Source organism: Stegostoma tigrinum, chromosome 13 (assembly GCF_030684315.1).
Source record: "Stegostoma tigrinum isolate sSteTig4 chromosome 13, sSteTig4.hap1, whole genome shotgun sequence".
NCBI lineage: Eukaryota > Metazoa > Chordata > Chondrichthyes > Orectolobiformes > Stegostomatidae > Stegostoma > Stegostoma tigrinum.
In genome coordinates, this window is record NC_081366.1 from 31,951,942 (window position 1) to 31,962,899 (window position 10,958).

The following is a 10,958-nucleotide window of genomic DNA, read 5'->3' on the forward strand; positions in this document are numbered from 1 at the left end:
TCAGATGATGTAATTTTCATTTTGTTTTCCTTGGAAAAACGTAGATTTAAAAAAGAAGCGTTTAACCTTTAAAAGAAATAAGAATGCATGTATTCTAATGTATATATTTAACATTTTCCACGTCACTTTGCTTCCAGCTGTCTTGGGATGGGGATGATCCCCGTGGAAACAATTGTGGAGTTATAAACATGTTACCTTATGTGTTGATTTCAGTCCTCCACTGTTCTCATCTGGGACTTAGCCAGATACTTAGCCTGGGACTTAGTCAGGGACTTTCCACACAGAAGTAATCACCAGCAGGACTCCCAACTTTTTCATCCATTTGACCAATGGATATTGAGATGAATTGTAGCGTCCTCACTTCTGTCTCAACTGATATTAACGATTCATTATTTACCATGACAGCATCCTGAGACTTTGTTTCATCGTCAGACCCTTTCTGAAAGTATTCATAAATTTTACTTAAAATTCGTCAACACCCATATCTATATGCATTGTAAAAACAAACCCAGAAAGTACGGGCCATCTTACCAAACCGGCAATATGTGTGAAGAGAGACGCAATTAATGTTTCGAACCTAATTGCTCACATTGGATTCCAAACGTCAACTGTGCTTCTCTCTCCACAGATACTGCCAGACCTGCTGGGTTTCTCCAGCAACTTTTTTTTTATTTTCGTCTAGATCTCGGGCATCCATAGTATTTTTTATTGATATGCCACCAGCTTATTAATTTGTTGCAGGACAAAAGCTGCCAATATTCAGGAGCAAATAGTTTAAATTTGTTCGATACATTTTACTGATTTTTTAATGACCAAATAAAGAGTTGAAGTATATTGTTTTAAAGTGCAAGAAATTGTTTCACTAAATTGAAGCAGCGAGCATAATAAAAGTTTGCAATTCGATCAAAAGTAGGACAAATGCATCAAATCCTTACAGAAGAAATATATTACATTGCGGCGATTATCATCGCCATTTATGATTTTATATCTGCTCGCAGTTGGACCTCAAGAATGTTGGAGTTTACATGTATTACAGGTAACTGCATACAGAGTGGACCTAACTTCTGTAGTATACATCATAAAATTATATATATATATGTGTGTGTGTGTTTGTAACTGAATAAACCCGGGATATCACCACTAATAAGAAAATCGAGTTAGAGATTTTAAAAAAAATCAATGAATGGTTGACGGAATCCTCAGCTTTTTCACGCTTTTGTTTTTGACGTTTTGAAGAGGCCAGGTCCCTCTCATCCCTGGGGATCCCCGTGCCTTTAGTTGACCTTGCTCCTCTAAGGACAGGACTTTAATTTCAGACCCTGGAGGCTGCTGCAGACAAAAGACCGAGTCCAGGCGGGCAGGTGCAGGGACTCCATAGGAAATATTCATTGCTGAATGGAGTAGGGCATTTCTCCAACAACCAGCATTGCATTTCACCATACCGCAGTGTTTTCTTCAAAATTAACATTCCTTTCCCCCGGGGATCCTTCAATATTCATGTACGGAATAACTTGTTGACAGTTTGATCCTTTCATTTCATTGTTATTTTTGATGAAAAATGTGAAAAAAATTGAAATTCCTTTCCATATATCATTCAATGGAAAAGTTTGATGAAATGAATCTTACTCTTCAATTTCGGTTTTGTCTACATAATAAGATTGTACAGTACACCGCCCAATTAATAATTCAAATCATTAGAACAATGAATATGCCAAAAGTTACAGCAGAGTCAATATTTAATAGTAAAAGAAGAACTGCGGACGCTGGAAATCTGAAACGGAAATCAGAAATTCAGCAGGCCTGCCAGCGTCTGAAGAGAAAAACAAGAGTTAACGTTTCGAAAGGTTCAGATGAAGGGTCGCTGGTTCCCAAACTCTATTCTTCTCTGCACAGATGCTGCTCTTAGCCTGCTGACATTCTCCAGTAATTTCTGTTTCAAGTCTAAGATTTCACAGTTCAGATTGCATACTTATGTAGCTAAGATTGCATTTCAAGGCACGTTTATTCAACTTTTGCCAAACGCAACGATAAGTAGTGACTATAGGGACAATTGCCAATATATTTAACATTACCATTAATACCAATGTATTATTTGCCATTACCAATTTGTTTACCTTGTTTTCCTTGTGAATATGTAGCTGGACGGTGAGTAATGCTTACCTCCTTTCGCACGATTCACTGTTGTTGACCCGTAGATTGTAAGGAAGCCGCATAGGTTATTTTAACGAAGGTACCTATCTCCTCAAGTTCCTCACAGAGGAATCGACCCCTGATTAGTCTTTCCACTGCTCTCCAGTGACCCCTGCTGGAAACTGGGTGAGGTCACGAATATTCTGACCGGTTGTCTCGACCACCAACTTCCCATCCAAGGAGGCCAGTCTTTAAAACATGGATTGTCCACTCACATGCACGAAGAGTGACCACTTCGACGAGGTACGGGAAAACCATCAGGACCAAGAACTGATGCTCGTCATTATTTCCAATAATCGAGGGAGGAAAGATGGACCTCAGATCATGCTTTGTTTGAGAGTGCAAACACAATCAACAAAATCCATATCTGCTTTTTCAAAGGCCTGGAGGCAACACTTTGAGCTCCACATCTGCACAACTTAGGAGGTCTTGAACCGTTTGTGTTCGCTCCCAATTGTTCAAATACCAGCGCCTACAATAACTCTCTTTTCATACTTATATTGTACTTTTTCAAAACACGTTCAACAATGTTATTTTTCGACATCTGCAACTTTTCTTTTGCATTCATGTTTATTTTGAATTTCGACTTATCTGCGTCATACCGCGTGTGCGCGAAACAATGAGGAATTAGTCGCTTCACCAGAAACTGTGGAAACTGTCTACATCGTTACTATGTTCGACTGTGTGCGCGTATTGAATGATACAACAACATCTGAGAACATCCGAAATTGTTTTACATCAATCCTCGATTTATATCATCATGAACCACATCGAGACTGCTTGTCATCGGCCAGGTCAAAGAACAGCGAAAATGAAGCGACAGATACAAATTAATGCTCAGTTGACCTCTCCGACAGAATAAGGTCAATATAGAATCATACCGCCAGGCAATAAATTATACATCTCTTTCTCGACTTTAAAAAAAATCCAAATTTTTTTAAAGAGACAAAATATAGATATCCCCAGGCTCCTTTATTTTTCATTTATTAAAATACACGCATCAAGATATTAATTACTCAGCTGTGGGAGTTATTTTGCGCTTCGGTTAGAAGTACCTATTGCGGTCTCATTTATAAGTACGTACGCAGGAAGAGATTTTAGTTTAAAAAACAAAATGATTACAGGTTGTCCAGTCAAAATTCATTCATGTTATTACATGAGCAGGAAGTTTAAAAAAACTGGAATTTAATGACTCTGCGATTTTGTTCCGGACTGTGATATCGATTTAAATCGATACTATCCATCCACGTGGTTGTTTTATTTCCCCTCTTCCCTTTGGCGAAGTGGTGCTGTCAGCCCATTCCCAATTGAGATGGATGGTGCAGTGTTATTGGAATTGGATTTTTTTTCCTCTATCCTCCTGAGGCGAGCTAAAGTCCCTGTTCTATCCCAGACACGTGCATATACAACAGGATTGTCCGAACCACCTGGCTTGATGCTAAGTACAGGCTAAAAGAGCCACTCCGGGAACAGCAGCCCATCCCCCTGGGGCTTCGACAGTGTGCATACAAGCTATTGGCTTAATCACATAAACTCGAGCTTGTGAGAGAAATCTCCGCTTCAGCTTTTAATACATTCATTATTCTAGAAAACGTTAGTGCCGAAAATGCCTTAAGGGAAATGAAATCCAGTGCGCTGTTGTAAGACAGCTGCAAAAACCAATGATTTTTTAAAAAAATCTTTTCATCCAGTTTATGTTTTCACTTGCCCTGCGGGTTTGTTTCTTTTGTTTTTGTGAAGTTTGCTGCTCTTGTGTTTAGCTGTTGTTTTCCATCAAGTCAACGATACCACTTTTCACTGGTCCCTTGAGCAGCCATTGACAGTCAAGTGGTCTCTCGTGTGATTGCCTGTCTCAGAATTTGTATACATTCGCTTTAGATGACAGCTTGAAGTGGGCGTTTCTCTTCTGCATATCCTGATGCTTTTTGAAAGACTGATCTCAGCCGTATTTTCCAAGACATTGGAGAAGTTGAATTAATTGTAAGTTTTAAAACAGAGAAAGAATATCAACGGGTAGAATTGAGGACCCTTTTCAACTATCTTGGGCAACTTTAAGTTTAGATCTCAAAGTAACAAAAAAACCCGTCATTGTTGGCAAAGGGTCGTTGATAGCTGAAGCAATATTCTACAATGCAGTTCGCAAATAAAGAATTTACCACTATTTTTGTAATGTTCACGTTAAGATACTTTGTAAAATGATGTATTTGTGCAGAATTTTATTCCGAAAATCCTATATTAATATTTCAACTAACAGAATAACTCTCAACGGAATTGAGGTTTCACCTCCGAAAGAATCAGGCATGAAATATTTCTAAAAACGTTAAAAAAAATTTATTTACATGCAGTGTATAAAGAACCAAAACATTAACTTGGGAAGAATACATATTAGAATAAACTCTTTGTGTACAAAAAAAATACATCTTCATATGAATGCTTCTCCTTGAATAAATAACACATGGGCACTGTGCCCAGCTTGGCCTGAAACCCATGTCCAATGTCCGAGACTTTAAGAACAGCGCCGGAGGTCGGGATCCATAATGTATGAACCCCGCTTCTTGTCTCCTTTCTCTGTTTCTTTCATCCTATTGTCAGGGCGTTCAAACTAAATTTCCACGCTCATTTTTCTTCATTAGGACTTTACAAATTGTAAAGCTGACTTTTCACCTCGTCTGCAGAAACAAATCTCTCTCCCTCTTTTAACCCTAAATCGCATTAAATAGAGGCTGATGTCTATTCTGTGATGACAGACAAAGAAAGCTTTTGTGGAAATCAGAAAAGTGCACCGAGAGAAAAAGCTTAAGACGGTTTGAAAGAGCTGACAACTCTTTAGAGCGCTGCTAATCATTATCACTTGTAACCCCAGCGTTTGAAAGAAACAGCAAATTGTTAAAATGTTCTTTTTTGCATTGCTTTTCTATTAAAAGAACTACCAGCATATATTTATATATATAAAAAAGAATTTTCTACTGGCCATCACTGACTGAAAACTGTTTTCTTTTTTTTAAAAAAGGTAGTCAGTTCGTGCAGTCTTAAGGCATAAATGTGAAACAGTCACTTGTGGGTTTCGGATTGATTACCCTCAATGGTATTCATTGAAACAGGTCACTTCATTGAGAAACTCTTTTTGTATAGTGCGTAATGAGATGCTTTCTGAAGATCTTTTATATGCATAGTCTTCGGAGGTGGAGGGACTGGCTGGACTGGAAGTGCAAGTGGTTGCAGATGATGGGGATGCAGTGGTCACCCAGGATCCTTCATCACTGCCAGGGCTGGGTGGGTCAATGCTTTTCAGATAGCCAGGCAGCATCACTTGCTTGCGGCTGCTGTCCATACACTGGTCGGCTAACCTGAGGGTTTCAGACAGAGCCCAGATGTAATTATGGGCGAACCGCAGGGTTTCTATCTTGGTCAGCTTGGCATCGTCGGGGAAAGTTGGCAGGACACCGCGGAGGTCATCTAGAGCGGAATTCAGGTTGTGCATCCTGTTCCTCTCGCGGTCATTGGCTTTGGTCCTCCGGTTTCTCTTCACTAGGTGGAGGCTGCTTTGGGGCTTTGCTTTTGAGCGGCCTCTCGGTTTGCGTTTCTTGTCTCGCGGGTCCTCTGCGCTCTCTATATTGGAGCTGGGAGACGGACTCGCGAGGAGGTGCTCGGCAGATGGGTTACTGACAGAAGATGAAGGTGACGCAGTTAGGAAACTGAGGCTATCCTCTTCATCTGTCAGTGGGAAGGACAGCTCGCTCTGGTCACAGTCAGAATAGGCACAGTCCATCCTGCAGGGAGAGAAAAAAACAAAACGGTCCAGGATCAATCTGTGAATGTGTTTCACCTTCTTGAAAATGCTTTACAGTTACTTTAACTGGCATCTCAACAGCCCAAGAAAAATTAAGGAGACCAGAAACAAAATGTAGCACGGTTAAATATGCTGTAATGCTTACGTTGGAGGCAGAATTAACAGCAAGTGGAGATGCAAAGTTCAGCAAATTTTCTGAGGTTCCTCCTGCTGTAGGGATTTCTCCCGAGGACACGCGACTTCAGTTGTTTTCTCCTGATCTTGGTGCAATAAGCTCGTGTGAGCAGCGAGTTTGGCACACGACTCAATAAACGGTTTATATACGCTCTGAAACAATCACCCCGTCCCTCGGGAGAGAGAGGGGGGGAGAAAAAAGAATGAATTAATCAGACCTGCCCCGTGCCACGCTCCCTCTGGTGAACACAAGCTTTGTAACCCACCACCCCCACCCCCCGCCAACCCCAACCACCCCCTCCAACCCCGCACAGGCGGCGTCTCCGGGAGCGTGTCTTTCATTATTCCACCGCCTCACCGACCAATGCCAGCAACAAATGGGATCCCTGGCACGCGAAATGGGCCAATAGGAATGGGCGGCTGCACGGCAGCCACGCTCCCCGGGTGAGGTTCATTAGTCCGGCACCGAGAGCCCTGATTAACCCCGCAGGTCAGGCACGCTCCTCCGGCTTACAGCCTCCACCACACACAGAGAAAGTGGTAGAGAGAGAGAGAGGGGAGGAAGCAGCAACACCGTCCTCCATTTCTATCACTTCTGACCAAATACAACAAAAAAGTCTGCATTTTACGACACGCGGCCGCAATTATATTCACCGTTGATGCCCTTCAGTCTCCAAGTTGGTTGCTTTTGTGAAGAAATTCCAAAATCGCCCAGACCTTAATTTAATAATCTGCTTCAGATTTTGTTCTGTTCTAAATCGACATCATAACAGCAAATTGATATTCAACTTTTGTTGCAGTGAGAGATATTTCGGCATTTAGACCACTTTATGTTGATTTGCTTCAAAGGTATTAAGTCTTGTCCAAAAAATGAATTGTCCGTCTAACACTCGCATCTGAGCTGTGTCGTTGCTGCTTATATTACCTGGGAACAGCATGATGTTCATGTTTGCGTGCTTTACACCTTAAATGCAGTGATTACACAGATTACACAAGATGTTTACCAGGTTCTAACACGTCTATTATAACAACCTATGTTCTTTTCTTTTTAAAAAAAAATTAAAAGCTTCCCCATAACAAACTTACTTCGTAAAACTCAAGAACACTGCGAAGTTTGGTGATCTTGTGAGATGGTCTAGATCAATAACTGTTCCCGAGAGACATAAAAATAGCAAGACCGCAATTTTGGTGCGATTCGTCCCGATAGCCCTGTAATAGTTCAAGGGACAACTGACCAACGTAAGAATTGGGATTCATTGAGATTTATTCCCAGGCGCGATTTTAAAGACATTCATTCCAGAACCAGTTGATCAGTTTTGTGTGTATCAGTTGTCAAGGATAGAAAGATAACAAAGAATAATACGAATGATCTTGTTTAGATAGTAGCCTGCTTCTTATCGGCTAAGAGATTCTTGTGCAGCTTCTCATGATTGGTTTCAGTTGTGGCAGAACTGTAGGAAGCGGTTAAGCTTAAAACCAACCACTTCTTGCAAAATTAAGGATCAAATCAAACAAAACAAATATACGTTCGCGGAAATGTTTGACTGGACTGAGACCAATTTGAGCATGGGTCTGCATGAAGTGTGATTTATTCAGTAACACCAGTCTAATGCTGAGCTGAAAGGTAAACTCTGATTCACTGAATAGAACCATGCTTTTGTTCTTTTTTGGAGGCAGCAGTATGTCTACATTTTAGCATCGAACATTCAGCGGTCCGCTTGTCAACCGTTTTAATGCGAAAGCCTAGAAATTCCTATTAGCAATCTGAAATTCTCAACATAATTTTTTTTAGAACCCCACTCCAACTTCGGGCAGGTACGGCACAGCAAATGGCCGAACGCTATGTTTTTTTTTCGGGGTGGGAGAGCGTGCCTCTGGACTCCATAAAGAGGGGAAAGAAATCTTACGTTACGTGCAGCATTGTCTAAACCTGCAACGACACATTGGCCAGTCGCTCATTTACATAAGATGAATTCAAATGGTATATGCAGCCCGGATAAACTCGTGCACCTGTCGGATAAACTATGCCGTGTGAATGAGACTTCAATGTTTATTTTCCCACAACCCTGCCCCGTCACGACCGACAAGCACAAAGACAGCAGCTTTACAGAGACCAGCCCATGACGTTGCTAGAGATACTTGGTGAATTAAATTGTAATATGGAACCTCTTTTTTAACGTATTAGTTGGATTGCTGTTCGGGAACTCGAAATAGGTGGTGTGGCAGAAGAGGAGGGGCGTATACTGCCTTCCGTAGATTACTTTAGCATTTGAGCCTGGAAAGGTTACCCTGGGTTCTGTAGTCCAGGTCGAGATTTAAAATTAATGGACTTTAAATTTATAAATTGTCAGGTCGTTTGCAGCCAATGTGTGCACAGCAAGTTCTCACACAGGAATGTGTGACAATGATCATAAAAGTTGTTTTTGTGATATATAGACGTCGGAGAGTTCTGTACCTCTTGTTCGGAATGGTTCAATGGGAACTTCTGTGCTCACATAAGAAGACAAACCACGGCTCCAGTTAACATTGTATTTGAAAGACAGTACCTCGGACAGTGCAGCATGTCCTCAGTATTGCATTGTAAGTGCTAAAATGTTATGCTATGTACCCAAAACCCTCTGACTTAGAAAGCAGAAGCTGAATGCTACTACCTATCCATGCTGACATTTAACAGTTAGAAGTCAATTCTATTTCGCCAATACTGTGAAACTAGAAACTTTGTTCCATCACTGGAAATGGTATAGAATGTACTTTTGGTAGCATTCTCAAGTAGAAAACTGTTGACAATTGTAAGAATTTAGGAACAAGAGTAAGCTACTCTCTCTATTGAGTCTGTTCTACCATTTATTATAATCATTACTGAGCAAATATTTCAATGCCTTTTAGCCACGCTGTAACTCTTTATACCAGTAGTAATCAGAAATGTAGCAATCTCCACTTTTAATGCACCCGAATACTTCATTTCCACAGTCTCTTATGGTGGAGAATTCCAAAGACTAACCAAACAATAAATTTTAAAGAAAAATTTTCATCTCAATAAAAAGGATATTTCCCTTTTTTTAAAAAAAGTAACCCCTTGTTCTAGTCCACCCAACAGGGAGAAGCATCTTACCTGAATCTACCCTCTCTTTCCCTTTAAGGATTTTGCTGGTTTACATTAGATCACATCTCATCCATCAGGTGCAATTATAGTGAACATTTGTTGCACTTGCTTTACAGCAATAATATCTTTCCTGAGATAAGGAGATCAGAATCGCGCACAGTGCTTCAAGTGTGACATAACCAAGCTGTTTTACACTTGAAGGAAGGCTCCAGTACTCAAATCCTCTTGTGGTAAAGGCTTGCACTCAATTAACCTTCCTTATAGCATGCTGAACCTGCATGTTATTCTTCAGTGACATATTGATAAAAGCACACTTGTCCCAATGCTCATCTACATTTTCCAAACACTCACTATTTAAATAATACGCTGCATCTGTTTCTCCTACCAAAGTGGGTAATATCACAGTTTTCCACATTATATTCAATCTGCCATGTTCTTTCCCACTGACTAATTCTGTTTGAATCCTCCTGAAAACATTTTAAGTCTTCCCCACATCACATTCTTGTCTAGCTTCATAATATCTGCAAATTTGGAAATCTTATACTTGGCTCCACATTCACATAATTGAAATATATTAGTGGGAAGGGGGGCAACAGCTAGGGCCTGAGTGCTGGCCATGATGGTTCCCCACCAGTTAGAGCCTGGTAATAAAAGAATGACCCATTTATTCTGACTTTCTGTTTCCTTGATGTTACCTAATTCTTAATGCACATCAATTCATTACACTTAACACTAAGTGCTTTAATTTTGATAGCCAACCTTACGGGGCAGACCTTAGTGAGGACCTTCTGAAAGTCCAGATGTGCATTACCCATCAACTCCCTTTTATCAATTTTGTTAATAACACCCAATATGTTTGTCAAACATTAATTTCTATTCACAAATCCATGCTAACTGTGCAATCAGATCATTTCCATCCAAATGTTCATTTTTCTCATCCTTTATGATAGATTTGGGTATTTTCCTGACTACTGATGTCAGACATAGTCAATAGTTCTCCTTTTTTCTTATCACCTTGCTCATTCTTCAAATAGTGCAGTAATATTTGCAAGTTTCCAACCTGCAGGAATCATTTTAGAATTTATGGATGCCAGATGATTACCAATGCATTGACCACCTCTTCAGCTACCTCCTTTAACAATCAGGGTGTAGACTGTCAGGCCCTGAGGTGTTATCAACTTTCAGGCTCATTACTTTTGCCAGTACAATCATCTTGCTAATTTCTTCCAATTCCTCATTCTTCACAGTCACTTGGATTTCAAATTCTGGGAGATTGTGTCTGCCTCAGTGAGAACAGATAGAAAGTAATCATTTAGTTTCTGTCATTTCTCTATTTCCCTTTACCATTTTGCCGACTTTGCTCTTGGTGGAACCACATTTGCTTTCAACAAACACCTCTTTTTAAATGTCTTTGTAGAAGGATTTACAGTTCATTTTTATGTTTCTTGCTAGATTGCGTGCAGATTCTATTCTTCCCTTCCTTGTAAGTTTTCTGGTCCTCTTCTGCTTCATTCTACAAAATCATCCTAACCTTTAGATTCATTATCATTTCTGGGCACTTTGTAATCCTCATCTTGCAATCTTATGCAATGGTTAACTTCCATCATCAGCCACAGTCGACTGACCTTTCTTGCACCTTGAAATAATGTACAGTTGCTATAAGCCATTATAATAGTTCCTTAAAGACTGTTTATTGCCTGT

At 40.3% G+C, this 10,958-nt stretch overlaps 1 protein-coding gene across 1 annotated transcript; it reads right to left on the minus strand.

Moving 5' to 3' along the window:
- Positions 1 to 4,551: 4,551 nt before the first annotated feature.
- neurog1 (neurogenin 1) lies at positions 4,552 to 6,256 on the minus strand. Its single transcript, XM_048543770.2, has 2 exons — positions 6,126 to 6,256; positions 4,552 to 5,960 (listed from the first exon to the last, which is right to left on the minus strand). The coding sequence occupies exon 2, from the start codon at positions 5,957 to 5,959 to the stop codon at positions 5,270 to 5,272; it is 690 nt and encodes a 229-aa protein (XP_048399727.2). The 5' UTR covers position 5,960; positions 6,126 to 6,256; the 3' UTR covers positions 4,552 to 5,269.
- Positions 6,257 to 10,958: the final 4,702 nt, after the last annotated feature.